Raw genomic sequence first — 18,652 nt, 5'->3', positions numbered from 1 at the left:
TACAGGACAGTTCGGGACCTAAAATGCAAAATCCAGACATTGTTAAATAGTGTGGAAAATATTCATATTTTGCAGTTTGAATTTACCCATATAAAGCCGGATGATTTGCCCCATTCTGTATGGGACCATTCAGCTATAAGGTAAGTAGCCAGTAAAATTGTTTAAGAAATAACAGCTACTTGATTTCATGAAGTTAAAATTCCATTGTTTGGGAAAGAGAGAAAAATCTGTAATATAAATAGTTTTCCAATCAGACAAAACAGTGTGAACTTAACCGTATTTAATATCTGTGTTTTATTACTTACAGTGAATGATTCCATGCCTGTCGCTCCAGCATTTCCAACAAATATACCAGAGCTGGCTTCAAACATCAGTGCTTCTTTTGATCGCTGGAATGGAACTCTATGATATTCTTCACAATCCATGTATAGGACAATTTCATTTCCCACCACAGTCATTGTAAAACGATTCCACTTATTTGTCATTATTGGCACTTTAAAAGATGCTGCCTCTTTGGAAATCTGTGTACCAGGTTCTGTATAATACATTATTATCCTTTGAGTGCCATCTTCAACTGATGATAGCCTGAGGCCTAAGTAGACAATCTTCTGAAATGCATCTGTTATAGCTAATAAAACACCTCCATGATCACTGTTAGGTTTCACTGTAGCAATAACAGCAAATTCTCTAAAGAATGGCTGAGGAATAAATGTCCTTGTAAGGCGGCCAATATTAGCATCCGGGCCGAAGCTGTAAGCAGGAAACCCTTCGTATCCGGTAGTAAAAGAAACCGAAGGTGGAAGAGGAACGCCAATCAGTTCTAGTAGGTCAAGATGTCCTCTGGTACCTCGTTCTAAAAGATAAAAAGCAGCATGTCACATCTTTTCCTTTATACTTGTTTAATAATAAATGCTGCTGTTTTGTGCAGATTTACTTTTAAATAAATGTCTTTGTATGAGCATTATGTGTTAATATTTCCAGTCATAGGGCTAGATTATATTAGATGAGATAAGAAACTGCAATTGAATAGAAGTTTTCCTTTGCCTACTAGGCTACGTCTATGATAAGGTTATCTCGCGTAATATCTTATCGCATACGTTGGTAAGTATTTATTTATGGCAGTCTGCACATATCTGCACTCAGTTGTATATCAAAGTTAAATTAATATTTTACTACTCCCATAAATATGTTTATAGACGGTGGAATACACAGTACTTACAAGCGATCTAAAGTTATAGGTACACACACATACCAACAATACATCAGTGGGTTGATAGTGAAAATAAGAAAAGTAATACACTGTAAATGACAAAATATAACTGGATTATTACACTACAGACATTTAAAAGTAATATAAAAATGTTCTGATTGAATATAGTAATTAGGTCACATTTTATGGCCTTTATATGTTTACACTGCTACTGTATCAGCACTCTTATTAACACAGTGGAAAAAAAACTTCTGAAATTGTTTTGTTTTTATTTTGGTCAATCTCTTGTGTGTAGCCAGGGGCCCTCACAGCCAATACCTCCCCTACAATATCTATTTATTCCTGGCACTATAGTGTTCCTTTAAGTAAGTAAATTAGGTCATAGCACGGATGATCAGCTACAGTAAGTGAATTATGAAAATTGGTGAATTATATTTGGGATTAAATTATGACAAGTAGGTGAAAACATGTGTGGGTATTGTTAGGTGACCGACACTTGACATACTAATTCCAGCACTGTTACTGTAATGCAAACATCACCTTTACCCATGTCCCTAAAACAGACCTAGTTTCTAATACATTCATTTATTTAGGTCATAGTCTTAGAAATATATTTAGATTTTACTTAGGACTGTAAAAAAAATATGATAAAATAGTTTGAGGCTGGGCAGAACAGGAGGTGTACAGGTTCCAGGTTGCGCTGCAACCTCTTTCACTGCTCTCTTACAAGCAAGAATAACAAGTCATTTTTGTTAGTCAGATTTGCACTTGGTTAGATTATTGTAGTGTAAGTGATATATAAATCTATTTAATGCAGGTCCCTGAGTTTCAACTAACAGTTCCACCAAATGATCACGAGCCCTGGTATGGGCCTTGCTTGCTTGTCCCTACAATCAGACCTGACAATATTTTTTCATCATGTTCCTTTCTATTCACACTAGGCCCATTCCAGCACTTTGTAATTGTCATGCTTCTTTCACCCCCCATAACCTCATTGGTCTACCCAATGTACAGATGCTTGGCTTTAGTCACACAACTGTATTCACTCTATGTATTCATTGCACTTACAAACAGACACTATTTAGCATGCTAGTTGCATTTTCGGAAGGTACATTCACAAGCCTATATTTGACCAATTTAACTGACGTATTTTTCTGACATCTAATGTCTTTACAGCAGGCATTGCTGTACCTTCGCCTGATCCACGGGCTGTGTAGACAGCGATCAGATTTCCAGAACAAGATGTAGAACAATTACCTGCATGTTAATTCCCCCTGGGACAATGTAGGCTACTCTCTTCTCAACAAAAAGGAACATAATAGTCCTTTTAAAGCCTTGGCTGACAAGCATAGCAATTTCCCCAGCTTCATCACAAGACCCTTTGTCGTAGTATTATAAAAAACAGTATCATTTTATTTTACATATTTCAGATATTTTGGAGCTCTGATGCACTTCTATGAGCCATCACTAGAGAACTAGAAACAGGAATTCAATGAAATATTTGGCATTAACTGTTATGTACAATTTCAAGCCAAATTCAGCTGAAAATAGAACCCTTATTCTCCTATTCTCTGTGAATGTAGAAGGTAGACTTGTTGCAAAAACAACGCAAGCCAAGCATTCTAAATGTTTTACACTTAAGAGCTTGACTACAGTTATTGGGGCGCTTCAAGTAGCACTATGGCTCATTGTAAGGTTATAGTGCTATAAGTTGTACAGCGCTACATAATCTGATGGCGCTATATAAATAATATAATAATAATAATAAGTTTATGGGCACCATGTCCTGTTTTTTTTTTTTTTGTGAAACTATTTTGGTGCAGTCCAACACCCTGCCCCATTACATAATTACATGCGTCCATCGAGTTCAGCCTTTCTCACGCGTATTTTTATTTTGTTTAAATTCTTAATTTATTCCCAGCTCACCATTGGGATAGGGACGAACTTTGAGTTACAAATATGCATGCATGTAAAAACAACACAATATAAGGCATATAGTAGGTAGCATCGGCATGTGTAGGGGGGTGTGCAGTGATCTGAGGGTTTATTTATATATATGCTTAGGACCTCAGTATGGGGTCTAGCGTTCTCATGTTCTCTTACTCTGATGGTCATGTCTAGGGTGATTGCCTGCTGTGCAGGCTGGTCTAGCTGTGTGGGATTGCTGGCAAATGAATGCCCTTGGCAGGAGATATAGACTTAGAGAAAAATTAGTTAAATAATAAAAGTAAAGAGATGATAAGGCAGTGTATACCATCTTTGCAGCCATTTCGCTAATGCTATTGCTTGAGTACTCATGGGGGGTAACGTGTGAGAGTGGGAACCTAAAACATGTCAGGCTTGTAACGGAGCTGTGGTACGCCGTCACTTGGGCATCAAGTGCTCCTTTGTTTGGGTGGGCTCTGGTGGGGAGTGGCCATTTAGACCGCACAGATTTAGACACAGGGACCTGAGTCACCTATTGTTGACTGTGTGTTAATCCCTTTACCTAATGCATACTGTTTTCCTGTGTATGCAAAGTAGGTGTTCTGTGATGGTGTGTCCTATTGGTTATTAATGGGCTTAGTGTGATTGGCTGTTTGTTTAGGCCCAGTTTGATTGGGGTATGTGTTTTCTGTTAGAGTGTAGAGGCAGGGGGGAGAGATTTAAACAATGGACTAGCTCCACCGTCAGCAAGCTTTTATATACAAAATAAATTATATGCTAGTAGCGTACGCTTAAAACAGCGATGCCAGTCCTGAGCTTTGAAGAGGGATCACTATGCAGCTAGGTAAGCATGCCTGTAGAGTGTTTGCGTCCTCGGGGTAGCAGGGTGCTTGAGGTGCCTCAGCTTGTTGCCGAGGATTATGCTTCAGAGTGTGCCCCCTGAGGAGTAAACGGAACGACCTTTGCTGGATCCCAGACACGTGGTTTCGTCAGAGCCTCTTGTGGTCCCGGCCGTGCTGAGGGTTTCTTCCGAAGGCCCAGGTTCTCCAACAGAGCCGTCGCCTGCTGTGGGTCTTGGACCGCGTAGGTGGTCTCTCCCTGTTGAACTTGCAGCATTCGCGGTGAGTGCTCTCATGTAGCGGATCTCGTGGGCCCTGATCTGTGTGGTAAGGGCAGGGCCGTCTTTAACGCGGGGCAAACGGGGCAGCTGCCCCGGGCCCTTTTACCTGTGGGGGCCCAAGGCAGCTGCCACGTGGGCCCCGCTGCCCTTAACAACTTTCTCCCTCCAGCCCTCCACCCATGGGCCCCTAGTGCATGCTGATCTTGGGAACGCACACAGGGGCCCACCGGGTGGCCCATGCAGTAAGGGCCACCCGGTGGGCGTTTGTAAGCAGGGGCCCGGTCGCACTCTGTGGCCCTTTAACAGCACGGCCGGGCCCCTTTTCCTTTCGGCAGCATGAGAGGAAGTGACTGCGTGAGTCACTTCCTCCCAGAGAGAGCCGCGCGGGAGTGACCACACCAGGGAAGCAGAGAGGGGGAGGGCTGGTCCAGACTGCCAGTCTGCAACCCCCAACAGCCTCAGCCACCACTCTGGCCACCAGGGAAGCAATCCTTCAAGGTAGGAAACGGGGAGTAAACTTAAAAGTGTGAGAAGAGGTTCACATTTTTCTTGTCTGTAGTCATTCAGGTGTTTGTCATCTGCTGGTTCCCTTTCTTTTTTTATATACACCCTCTCTGCTATATGTACGAGCTGTTCACCCCTGATAATTTTTCTTCTGGTTTGGATACTGTAACAGCTCTTTGAACCCAGTGATGTACACCATATTTAATCAGGATTTCATTTAAAAAGATTTTATGTAAAGGGGAAAAGAGAAGGATTGTGTAGTGCTGGGGGAAGAACATTTGGACCATGTAAATGTATTTATTGTACCATGCAGTAAAACCAATATTCCTAATATAATCCTCCTATATTCAGTTTATAAACAAGTCACTATTAACCCTGTATGTACCAGGTGTCTGAGAAAAGCATTTCACACTCTCTGACACTCAAGTTAAGAGTTAAAACAAATATAAATGCTATTATTACTGAAGCAAAATTCTCTACCAGTTCTGGCAAGCATCTCATGATCATTCATATATATATATATATATATATATATATATATATATATATATATATATATATATATATATATATATATATTGCTTAGAGCAAGTCCTTTATTTATTTTTAATAATATTGCCATTTTATTGCAGTGTTTGCAACCTTTAAGCATCACAAATCACTTTGGGGTATTTTCACTAAACAGTGAATTTCACTGAAAAGCTAATTTGCTAATTTTTCAGTCTGAAATATTCAAGCTGGGATTATGTGTAAATTGGAATATGCTATATTTGGGGCCAAAACTTTAAAAAAAATTAAATCATTCTCTGTTTTTAATTAACTGCTTAGGATATAGATCACAATGTGTTTGTTCTTCCTTTAAGGTTCTACATACATTTTTATTTTATTTTTTTCATTTTGAAAGTAGATATCCTTTTCTCCATACAAGCAAAGTATTACTGATAGTGGCTTTAACCCTTCAAGTGTCAGTGTGCTCCCTGCACAATAACAAGCAGTGCACAAATAGTTAACATGTTTCTTTGTCACTTAGTGGTTAAGAGAACGCCTGGTGAAACATTGCCTGGCAGGAACTTTTAGGGTATGTAATGGGTAGACTTAGTTGCAGTGGCTTCCAGCACTGAACAGGTTAAAAAAAATTTGCAAAACAGCTGCAGTGATTTCAGTTCAGATAATAAAAAGTGCAGATTAAACAGCAAAACAACACATTGCCCACCCCTAGGCTTGGCATGGGAGTCTGCAATTCAAAGGGGAAATCTGGTGGCAACTAAACATTAGCCCTATGCATGTTTTGCAATACGTTGGGCATGTCTCTGGCACTCAAGGGGTTAACTCAGGTTTACAAAATGTCTCTCTAAGCATTTCCAGTATTAAATGCAGAGCTATATGTTGCACTTAAAGGGCCACATGCTGTAAGGGACTCTCACACAACCATAAGCATCCCAAAACCAGTTTGGATTGCAGCTTCCTTGATATTAAAGGGACACTATAGTCACCCAGAGCACTTCAGCTCAATGAAGTGTTCTGGGTGCCAGGTCCCTCAGGTTTTAACCCTTCAGAAGCAAACATAGTAGTTTCAGAGAATCTGCTATGTTTACATTTGGGGTTAAGCCTGCCTCCACTAGAGGCAACCACTAGAGGCGCATCTGCGACGCTGGAGGCAAATTTTGCCTCCATCGCACAGAGCGTCCATAGGAAAGCATTGAGAAATGCTTTCCTATGGACGCTTTGAATGCGTGCGCATTCAGCTCCAGTGACGTTGGACCGGAAAGCTGACGTTGGACGGAAGGAGAGGTCACCAGTGCCGAGGGAGCCCAGCGCTGGATTAAGGTAAGTGGCTGGAGGGGGTTTAACCCCTTCATCGCCACGGGAGGGAGATCCTGAGGGTGGGGGCACCCTCAGGGCACTATAGTGTCAGGAAAACCGCTTTGTTTTCCTGACACTATAGTGATCTTTTAAGTATCCACAGGATCTTGGGGACACACATTAAGGAGGCCCACTGGGTTGCCCATGCAGTAAGGGCCACCCGGTGGGCGTTTGTAGGAAACAGGGAGTAGATTTAAAAGTGTGAATCTGTCAGTATGTCTGTGTTTCTGTCTGTCAGTATGTATGTGTGTCTGTCTGTGTGTCTCAGTATGTCTGACTGTGTATGTGTGTCAGTAGGTTGTATCTCAGTATGTCTGTCAGTGTATGTCTTTGTGTTTGTGTGTTAGGATGTCTGTCAGGTTGTGTGTTTGTGTCTGTGATGTCAGCATGCCTCTCAGTATATATGTGTGTGTGTCAGTATGTCTGTCCATGTGTATGTCTGTGTAAGTATGTATGTGAAAAGTGCAATTGCATGCCAGGGAGTGGGGGTGCCCATGGGGCCCAAGAAAATGCCTTGCCCGTGGGGCCCAAGAAAATGTTTTGCCCAGGGTCCTAGTGATATTAAAGACGGCCCTGGGTAAGGGGCTGTAAGGATCTCATGTTTTCGAACGCATATGGGGAGGACCCTCTCAGTGCTGCCTGCACTGCTGCTTTTTCCTTATTGGTGTGGATGCGCACCACCACATCCCTGGTGGCCGACTCTGGAGCTCTTCTGGGCCTCGGCACACAGAACACTCCAGTGAACTGAAAGTTTCTCTCCTGTTTTGGTGGCAATAGCACTCCGACCAGCCTTCTCATTAAGTGTGGCAGCCCTGCATTTGGAATTTCTCACGACACTCCCCGGACCTTTAGGTTAGTGCTGCGTCTTGTGTCTTCCATTTGTGTGAAGCGTTGCTCGAATATTGATTGTTGCTGTTTGAGCATTTGGATTTCAGTCTGGAGAGATGCAATTTGCTGCTTCTGGCTTTCCAATGCCGTCTCCACCTTTCCCAGGCACCCAACTATGCCCGAGAGATCTGCGTGCAGTGCTGCCACGTCTGCCCGGATAGTCTTCTGAAGCCCGTGGAGTAGCTCCTTTAGTGTAGCCTCCGTGACTGGCTTTGCGGCTGCACTCCAAGATTCAGTCGGAGGCTGTGGAGAAGGCAGTAAGTCTGCAGTGCTCCTGCTTTGCAGTAGGTCCTCCGAGGAGTCGGAATATTCATCCGGGTTGGCGGCCATATTGGTCCCATAGGCGCCATGTGCTTGATGGAGAAGTTCTCCGATATTCATGCCTGTCTGGGTTTTTCAGCCCTTTACATTTATTTTTGCTGTTGATCTAAAAGAAGGCAAACGAAAAACAGTTTGAAGTGCTTTCCAATTTTGCAACAAACTAGAAAAAAATCCTTCTTGGTCCCAGGATGGCAGTCAGTTCTCTCATTGGATCAAAAAGCTATTACCCCACAAATTACAAATTAGATCCCTGAATATTATGTTTTTGCAAGTATTCATCTAATTGCTGTTTAAATGTCTGTACACACTCTGATAAAACCAGTTCTTCAGGCAGCTAATTCCACATCCTTATTGTTCTTTCTGTAAAAAGTATATTTAATTTGCCTTAGACAAAATCTCCTTACCTCCAGTCTAAATGTGACCTCATGTCCTATGTATAGTCCTGTTTATGAATAGATTTCCAGACAATAGTTTGTATTGATCCCAAATATATTTGTATAATGCTATCACATCCCCTCTAAAGAGCCGTTTTTCAAAATTAAACATATTTCAATTTGTTAACCTTTCCTCATAACTAAAATGTTTCATTCCTTTTCACAATTTTGTAACCTGCCTCTGCATTTTTCTGTCATCATAATATCCTTCTTTAGAACAGGTGCCCAAAATTGCACAGCCTTTTCAAGTGGCAAAATTGTATTTTCAATGTATGGTCTTACTTATATTAATATCCTGCTTACACTGTATTACTTTTCAGAATTTTGTGTTGCCTGCAAATACTGAAACATGACTTTCAATGTCTATTTCAAAATCATTTATACACTTGTTAAATAGAAGCGGTCCCAGATCAGAACTATGAAGGGCACCATTTACCACTAATGTCTAGCTTTAAAATTTACCATTAATGAAACTCTCTGTACTTTATCTTTAAGCCAATGTTCTACTCAAAAACAAGAATTTTTATCTAGACCAATTTCTTTATGTTTGAAAATAAACCTATTGTGTCGACCCGTATCAAACTCTTTGACACATATTCACTGCAACACACTGATCTATATTTCTACTTACTTTTCCGTAGAATGTAATTGTTTGTTTGACATGACCTGTGCTTCATACAACCATGCAGATTTTTGCTAATAACAATATTCTTCCCAATGAATTCCTAAATATGATCCCCTAATAAAAAATGTCCATTCCTTATGATCAATGTCACCAAAATAGGGCCATACTTAGTGTAAGCAAGCTATAGTGCTTACATTGCTTATAGTGGCCCTTTAAGCTTACACTTGTATGAGCGTTGAAAAATGATGTGGACATGGATGTCTTGCTCACTGTGCCTAAAGGGCTACTGGTTATAACTCACTGACAAAGCCTAACAAGGCTGCAACAATTGTCTGGGGATTGCTGTGCATAGTGAACCAGCATGCATTTTGGCATTGTACTATCCTTTTGAATGGGATATGAAATGCTAATAGTTTAGGTTCTATCTGTAATGGCACAAGATGAGCTAAAACCAGCTTGAGACACACCGAAGGGCAAGCTGTTTGAGCTGTTCTCAGTATAATTTTGCACCCTGTTTTTTTTGCTCTGCCTTGAAATAATAAATGTATCTCCCTCTGACCATATGTCCTGACACCTTCCTAGAGTGAATTGGGTAACTAACGCTCAGACAAAACAAACAGAATGCCAAGGTTACAGCTTTGTGATTTCAAAGCCCTTATCTATATAACAATATAAAATATACTTTTCTTCATATATTAGAAAATATTGTACCATACATAGGATATTGTTTACATCTATTACTCCATTAACACACACACACACACATATATATATATATATATATATATATATATATATATATATATATATATATATATATATATATATATGATTATTTGTATTAAAGGCTACTTTTCCTTACAACAAATGGCATATTAGAAATCAGTGAAAACAAACTATGTGTATCACTTTAAAAGGGCAGTAATGTTAAAACATTAGGTGACACACATACACATTAGGGGAACTTTTAATATAAAAACTTGCTATTGTTTATTTTTATTGCTCCTGAAGGTATGCATTTTATAGCAGACTCATCTGTCCAATTTTAATATCAGTCTCATCTGTGTAATTTTTGTTCACTGAATATGATTTAATTTCAAGTGGTATTCTTATTGGTTTAAAAACCACCAAACAGTCAACCAGAGCCCTACTTTAGTAATAGACATTTTTCTTTACTTCTGTAGATCTCAATTTTTTTTTAATTTTTTTTCTAAGAGGAATAGTTTCTTGCTGAAGTAAAATATTAAACAGACAAGTCTTTTTTTATTTTCTGTACAAGATAATTCATTGAGTAACATTTGTGTCTGTAATATATTCAGGCATTGCTGACTGTTTCAATTTTTAATTCTTTATCTGTGGCCATAAACATGTTTCTAAATGGTTACAATCAGATGAAGGACTATGACTGGGAAGTATAGTAACTAAATCAAAAATTGTGGACTAGTGACTTTTCCTCCAGGAGGCATAGGATGCAAATGTCACAAGGTATCGGTGGATGAACTTCCTGTAGCGAATCACAACTAGTACATAGTAGATGGTCCATGGCAACAGTGAGTTTATAGGAAAGCTTTGCTCTCCTCAGATAAGTAGTAGAGTAATATGTACTGTGGTTCATTATCTGTATGACAGTAGCACTGGTCTGTCTGGGGGTACAAAACTAGTAAATATTTTGCACTTTCCTCACTTTATAATAATAATATATAATAATAATTTGTGATTTTTATAGCGCTTTTGTCCCTGTGAGACTCAAAGCACTTTGCAAATATACAAACATAAAGACATAAAAGTTAGGAGTTTCTGATGGTCAGATAAGTGGATACAATGCCTGATGGAAGAGGTGGGTCTTTAGCGTTTTAAAAAGTCTGTAAGGACGGTGCCTCTCTGATTGCGCACGGTATAGAGTTCCAGAAGGTAGGGACAGCGTGACTAAATGCCCTGAAAGCGGAGTTTGTCTTTATTCTTGGCACTGACAAGAGGGATTTGATGCCTGACCGAAGTGATCAGGATGGAATATAGGGTGTCAGGAGCTCTTTCAGGAATTGTGGGCCTTAATTGTTTAAGGCTTTGAAGATCAGCAGGCCAATTTTGAAATATGCTCACAATTTAATTGGAAGCCAATGTAGGGAGTGGAGAACAGGTGTTATGTGGCAGGAGCGAGTTTGGTTGATCAGTAGTCTGACTGTTGCAATTTGTACAGTCTAAAGGCGATGGAGTTTTTTTTCTGGGAGGCCCAAGTAAAGTACATTGCAGTAATCGAACCAAGAGAATACATGGATTAATGTTGGCATATTATCCGGTGGAATTAAGTGTTGTATCCTGGCTATGTTTTTCAGAGGAAAGTAGGTAGATTTTATTACGGAGGAAATTTGCTGTTTAACCCCTTAAGGACCCATGACATGTGTGACATGTCATGATTCCCTTTTATTCCAGAAGTTTGGTCCTTAAGGGTTTAAATGATAATCCAGGGTCAATCAGCATTCAATGTTTCGTACCTTCGATGAACTTATGAGTTCAGAGCCTCCTAGCTTCAGGCCAGTTTACTTTACGTTTTCCTTCAGGTGCATGGGTGAATTCAATTGATGCAATTTTTAGGGGATTAGTTGGGCCATGAACAAATAGTTTTTTTCTTTTCCTGCGGTTGTTCAGGTAGAACTTCTTTTGGCCTTTTTCAGTGCACACTTAGTGTGGGAAGTGGATAGCTATCGTTAGAGGGTCCTTGTGACTTGGCACTAGATTAATAATGTTACCAAGTTTAAAATGGGCATATTTAACAAGGGTAAGCATGCTTTAGATTTTTTTTTTAAATGCAGACCCACATCCTTGTCCTGTTAGCCATCCGGCTAATTTGTGCATTCTTGTGCCAAGTGGATGGTTTGCTTCTGCACAGATGGCATTTTATTGTTGCTTGTTTGCAGAGTTTGGGACCTATCCTATTCTTTTTGTATTGGGTCACTGACAAATATGGCACAACTGGGTATGCTATTAAGCAAATTCGCAGGTGGGGGACTGAGATATTTCAATAATACATTCTCTTGCGTTTGCAATAATGCTTTTTCTTTTGGGGTTATATATTTCAGCATAGTAGTATTTTTGAGGAAGGTTGTTGAGCGTATCAAGTACATTATGATTTGTTAGTTTGTTTTCTCATTTTCACTTTCGTGCAGGGTGTCCACTTTTGCCATTGATTGTATGCAATACAAAGGCAAATCTAATGTCTTCATCAATGTCCATAGGATAGCTGTAGTTCACAGAGCAAGTCTTCTTTCTGGAAGATGTGATCTAGAATAAGATAGTGTGATGTTTGTTGCATTTTGTGGCACAAATGACACTTTTAGTGGTTCGATTTCTAAGGTTAGAGGCTGTATGGACATTCTCGTCATACATTTTGAGGAGAATGATTAAGGCTTAGTATCACAGGGTGAGCTTGTTTGTAGGATGCAGGAGGATTTGAAACTTTTGAAAGACTTGATCTCTAATCCTAATCCTTTTACAGAATTTTGAGCCCAATGCAATACATGTTGCATATTTACAATGTAATGCATTGTAAATATTGAGTTGAATATTTGTCGCATAACACAAACCCAGTTTCCCTGACTACGAGTTATTGTTGCACGCTTGTTGTGAGAGGCATTGTTGTTAACGTATTTGACTAGCCTAATATAAAAAAAAAAAACAGGTGTACGAAATTTCAAAATGGTCACTGTAACCAAATATATATGAACTATTCTATGCTTTAAAAGTTTCTCTGACATGTAACACCACCTGCAAATTCTATTTAAATAGAATATTTGTTTTCATGAGGGGTTAGAGAAGGACATTTTTCTTTTGAGGATGGGAAGAGTTATTACAGCGTTACAACCAGTAAGACTGAGATTTGGACCATAAGGGAGAGTTAACACTTGAATTTATATTTAGCAGTGCATTTTGGTTGGGTATATGTAATTACTGGATTCAGCAGATAGGTGCCTGATAATGTTTGGTGTAGTTACAAGGTATGGCTTATAGAATAACAAGATGTGGCCGTTTGAGATTGGCGTAATTACAGTTGGGTAAACTGTGAACAACTGTATGTGAACTAAATATTATTTAATATACGAAAAATAGTGGAGCGCTATCTTAGTATAATATATAGACAATTCATGTGCACATATAGATTGGAGAACACTTAGCTTAATTTTTATTTTATTTTTTTGAGGAACCTCAGTTCTGTGCGTGTTCCTTTAAACAAAGAGATAAAGAGCAATAGTGTAAAATCATTAAAACAATTTCAAAATACATGGAAAAGCTAATTGAACACTCACAATTTCCAGAGCTATGTGACCTAGCTCTGGTGTGTAATTTTTATACTGACAAGTGTAGAGTCCACACTTTCCACACTTGTGAGTATAAAAATTGCTGTTTATTCACCATATGGAAGTATAAGGGGATCTGCACCATCAGTATATTTCTTTTATTTCGAGTTAAATAAGGAAAGAAAATAAAGTACCATAACTATAACATCTAGAAATGGAGTGTTCGCCCATAACGGACCAATAAGTGATACACAACAGTGCTAGGTCACATAGCTCTGGAAATTGTGAGTATGCAATTGGCTTTTCTATATATTTTGAAATAGTTTTAATGGTTTTACACTATTGCACTTTATCTCTTTGTTAAAAGGAACACGCACAGAACTGAGGTTCCTCAAAAAAAAAAAAATTAAGCTAAGTATTTTCCAATATATATGTGCACATGAATTGTCTATATATTATACTAAAATAGTGCTCCACTATTTTTCGTATATAAAATAATATCCAGTTCACATACAGTGAATTGCATTTATAACAACATATAGTTTGTTGTTATAAATGGTAGCTACACACATTGCTATATACTATATACACACACAATAACATACACAGACATTGTAGACACACACTCAAAGTACACAGAGAATGACACACGCTCAGAAAACAATATGATCATACTGTAATACACATTTAGACAACGACACACACTACACACACACACACACACTCATATAGACAGTCCATACCCACACTGCCTCACATTTACAATGCGAAACACACAGTCAGTCAGACACACAGTACAAACATTGTATGTAGTTTATTATTACATTTCGGAATTTTCTACTTCCAAATTTTCTCATTATTTTATGTACGTCGTACCCTATGATGTCACGCATATATAATTAATTATGCAAATTAAAATAGCCGGCATTTTTTTCCAAAAAAAGTGGCAACCCTACATGCACTTCTGTAGGTAGCTTTGGAAATGAATGCTGTTTTAAACACAACTTTTTTAAACCATAGCATGGGTTGTGATCCAAAAGGACCAGAGACTAGAGACTTCAGCTTCCAGAACAGACCAGACACTATGCTAAAGAGACCCACAAGATTGAAGCTATACAGTCCATGGCTGTATATGGAATATATATATACGTTTACCCTCTAGCGCCCTGCTGTGATGTCAGTCCGACCCCTGCATCACTATATGGTGCGCAAGAGTGGAGAGCAAGATGAGCTTGGTGACTCCAGGCAGTGTTTACATTGAAAAGCCTTGTTAGTTTAAAAAAAAAACTGGCTCCTAACTTTTTTAGCTGGCTCCTAGATTCCAAGCAAATTTGCCAAGACCTGATATATACAAAATTAATCACAGTGCATGGTTTTTTTTGTTTTACAATTGAATTGCCAAAGGGAAAATATGAGAATTCAAAATCTTATCCAGACATGTGTAAGTATGATTTTTATAAAGGTTATAATTACTTGTAGTAGTTCTAACATATTTAGGCTTTTTACATCTGTTTAGGTGGGCAGCCTCAAATATTTCTGACTTTAAAAGACACATATTGGATGCACTTGTGAAATTATATTAACCTGTTTTCCAGGGGTTGCACATCCTGCATCACATCACGAACGAGCAGTAAAATACTGTGAAATGTGTTTCTGTTTATTATTCTCTATGTTTAACAGGCTGAAAGAAGGCTTTGAACACATTTAACCATTTGAAGTGAGCAGTGAATATTATAAAATAAACTAAGAATTGAAACCACTATCAATATATATATATATATATATATATATATATATATATATATATATATATATATATATATATATATACATATATATATATATATATATATATATATATATATATATATAAGTCAGGTCCTGAAGAGAAACCAACTATAGTGCTTCTTTTCCATCACTAGTTTTTAGATAAAGAAACAATGTAAACAAAAGCTTGGACAAGGACAAATCAAAACCCACTAACTTCCATACTAATATAAACTTCCATACTAATATAATCTTCCATACTAATATACTGAATTAGGGATGGGCAATCCTCTGTTTATCCATGTTCCAAACTCTTCTATTCTAAGTATATATTTTTTTCCAAGTATAGTACAATTCTCATGGCCATGTTTGCATTTATTTCATTTAAACGTTAATCACATGATCACATGATGTATGCACTGCGCACAGCTCATATGCACATACTCTTGTACAACTCCTCTCATAATATGTATTCAGATGAGGCTTCTCTACCTTTTGAGGAAACTATCTACAAAATCCCAATACTACAGTATCTATTGATTTTATTTCTTCATAAAAGAACATCTTCAGCATTAAAGCATTCCCTGTTGATATTCCTTAGGGTAAAATGCCCAAATGCTTCCTATATATGAACTGTAGTATGTGAAAAAGTAGTGTAGTTAAAAAAAACAAAAAACATAAATATTAAAATATACTCAGATGGTCCAGAATGAAACTGTACCTAATATTATATACTGCTTTATTACCTGGTTTCTTCATAGAAAATTTCCTTCTCTTTGTATTGTTTTTGTGCGTCAGTGGTTCTGGTAATTCTGTGTGCTGCGCGTATGTTACTGGGATTCCCGAAGTGACAGTATGTGTTTCCAGGATGCTTGGTTCATCAGATGGAGCAGATTCAGTGCTCTCTTGAGTCGTTAAAGCACTGCCATGCAGATTATTAACTGTAGTATTTGGCAAAATCACTGTTGGCGCCACTGTCGTTTCTGTAGTGCCCCCCCACCACCACCACCACTGTCCTTGTACATTTGCACATCCAGTAATAAGAACACAGCACCACAATACGCAGTTCATCATATCCTCTGAATGACCTGTAACGATGCAGGGGTTTCTCAACAATCCTTGTTCTTCGCAAAGTCCTTAAATGCTCTCTCCAGAGTTTGTGCATGAAAGTTAGTCACCTCATGTTACAATTGTTATCACTGTTTGAAAGAAGATGAAAAGCAGCCTGTTTAAGGATTTGCTAAACTTTAACTCAAGAGTCCAAGTCTCCGTCTTGTTCCTTGTGTTATGTAGATGTTAAGCCTTTTAGCTACCCAGGTCTTTTCTCATGCAAATCAAAAAAAAAAAAATGCTCTGTGGTACCAAGAGGAGTTTCCTTTGTGCACCAATCAACGTACACTTAAGAAATGTAGCTGCACTTCTTGTTGCAATAAATACTTGTTTTATCTGGCAGTTAAGCCTTCTTCAGAAGTCAAAAGCGTATTACGACTTGTTAAAACTTACAGCTTGAAAAAAGAATAATAGCTAATTTAGGGAGCGGAGTCTTTGTCCTTTTCTTGTTTAAACTTGAAAGTTGCTGCATAAACTTTTTGTTTCTTAGTATTTTGAGTGATTATGCACTTGCACAGGGTAATGCAGGTGCTTGCAATTTAAGAGAGCTGTTTTTTAATGGTTTTGCTACAAGTGACAAATATATAAAACAAAAATAAAGTTTTGGTTGCTCACGCTTTATCAATTGTCAAGAAAAGAGTGAATGCCTCTACAACTTTAGGGCTTTCTTCAGAACTTACAAAACAAAGACAAGATTTCTAAGAGAAACATAGAATGTGAAGGCAGATAAGAACCATTCGGCCCATCTAGTCTGCCCAATTTTCTAAATACTTTCATTAGTCCCTGGCCTTATCTTATAGTTGGGATAGCCTTATGCCTATCCCACGCATGCTTAAACTGCTTCACTGTGTTAACCTCTACCACTTCAGCTGGAAAGCTAGTCCATGCATCCACTACACTCTCAGTAAAGTAATACTTCCTGATATTACTTTTAATCCTTTCCCCTCTAATTTAAGACTATGCCCTCTTGTTGTGGCAGTTTTTCTTCTTTTAAATATAATCTCCTCCTTTACTGTGTTGATTCCCTTTACGTATTTAAATGTTTCTATCATATCCCCCCGTCTCGTCTTTCCTCCAAGCTATATATGTTAAGATCCTTATATTTTTACCTAATATATTCAGATATCTCAGATATTACCTTCAGCCCTTTGCATTTTATGGATGGTGTTTCCCATGATGCTTAGTCAGACCAAGAAAAATGCCTGTGCTTCGCTAGTCATATGCTATGATTATGGCACTCAGAATTTCTGGGCAGCAGCAGACCAGAATTAAAAAACAAACAAAACAGGCAGCTTGGGCCTATTGCAATGCTATTCCGACATTAATCTGGCCCCAATAATCGTTATCTCAGTCTTACTATTTACTTATAGGTTGCTGATGAATAGATTTAACATACTGGAGTTAAAAAAATTAGTTTGTAAAATATGTTCTTGAACTCCATTAATCACAAGATAATTTATCGATTTGGATTTAAACTTCTCAATTTATGTAACAGCTTCTTACACTGCTTGTTATTCTATATGCAGCATGTTTACCATGACAAATGGAAGAGGCAAACTTGAAAATCTTATAAAATATATACAGTACATTTAAATGGACACTAAACATCAGAAGCATTTTGGTTTGCTAAAGTTCTTTATGTGTGAAGAGTGTATCCTCTTTTTTCATTTACAAAAAGTGCAGATTTCCATAGAAACTGGCACTTTTATAAATTGACCTTATTACACCCCACTGGCTGTCAATCAGATAACCGTTCTGTTACTTCCTGGTTGTTTAGCTCAAAAGGCAGGCAACAGCACAGAGCACCTGCCTTGCAAAGACTTATCACTGAGCTGCATTGGGAAGTCTGTGATAAGACAGTCATAGAATGTCTAGGCTGGATGATTAGGAAGTCAGACAAGAGAACGGCATCTTTTGCAAGCAATTTTTAGATATATCCCCAATGAAAAAAGAACAGACTTAAATGCAAGTATTTTATTGGGGTATATCTACTAAATAGTGATTTTTCTGTTTTTGTATTTTGGCAGTGGAGTTTTTGTTTCGTATTTTGGCAGTCCTTTTAAATACTGCCATCAAAATACTGCATTTGAGGTGATATCTTAGTGTGACTCATTAAACATTAGTTGGAACTATATTTGAGATGCAAAATGAGTTACTTGCATTCTGTATACACACAGACATCCAAACTCTACAGGATGTTTCGGGAGGCTCATGCATTTTAATTGTGGCTCCCGAACACTTGCAAATTCTATGATAGCTCCGTAATCTATTTATTTATTTTTAAAGCGAGAGATAATTTAATGGTAATTTCTACTCATTAGAAATGAACCTTGAACTCTTGCTCGCTTATAAAAAAATTGTTATTACTGGATTATTACAATGCAGCTCCATAAGGACCACACGCACTATGCAAGCAGGGAGAGCCTCCCCCTCACGCTATGCTTTGGAGCGCCAGTTATAACATGGCTACCCTGCGTTTATTCTGACACAGCTCATCGGACATAGAAGAGCCCCCTCCCCTGCCATGAGGAGGGGGTTTCTCTATCTATATATGTGCAGAGCTGGCATAGGCTCTGAGGGAAGCAGCTGCCT

At 38.3% G+C, this 18,652-nt stretch overlaps 1 protein-coding gene across 2 annotated transcripts in view; it reads right to left on the bottom strand.

The window, feature by feature from the left end:
• COL15A1 (collagen type XV alpha 1 chain) overlaps nt 1-18,652 on the bottom strand; it is a 353,153-nt gene that overhangs the window by 225,512 nt on the left and 108,989 nt on the right. For both annotated transcript variants that reach the window (XM_063451925.1, XM_063451926.1), the window contains exon 3: nt 306-853. In XM_063451925.1, the coding sequence (XP_063307995.1) occupies nt 306-853 (548 nt within the window). The remainder of the gene's footprint in view (nt 1-305; nt 854-18,652) is intronic.

This window comes from Pelobates fuscus, chromosome 4 (assembly GCF_036172605.1).
Source record: "Pelobates fuscus isolate aPelFus1 chromosome 4, aPelFus1.pri, whole genome shotgun sequence".
NCBI lineage: Eukaryota > Metazoa > Chordata > Amphibia > Anura > Pelobatidae > Pelobates > Pelobates fuscus.
The sequence above is the reverse complement of the archived record's forward strand: the minus strand, read 5'-3'. Positions and strand labels throughout refer to the sequence as shown.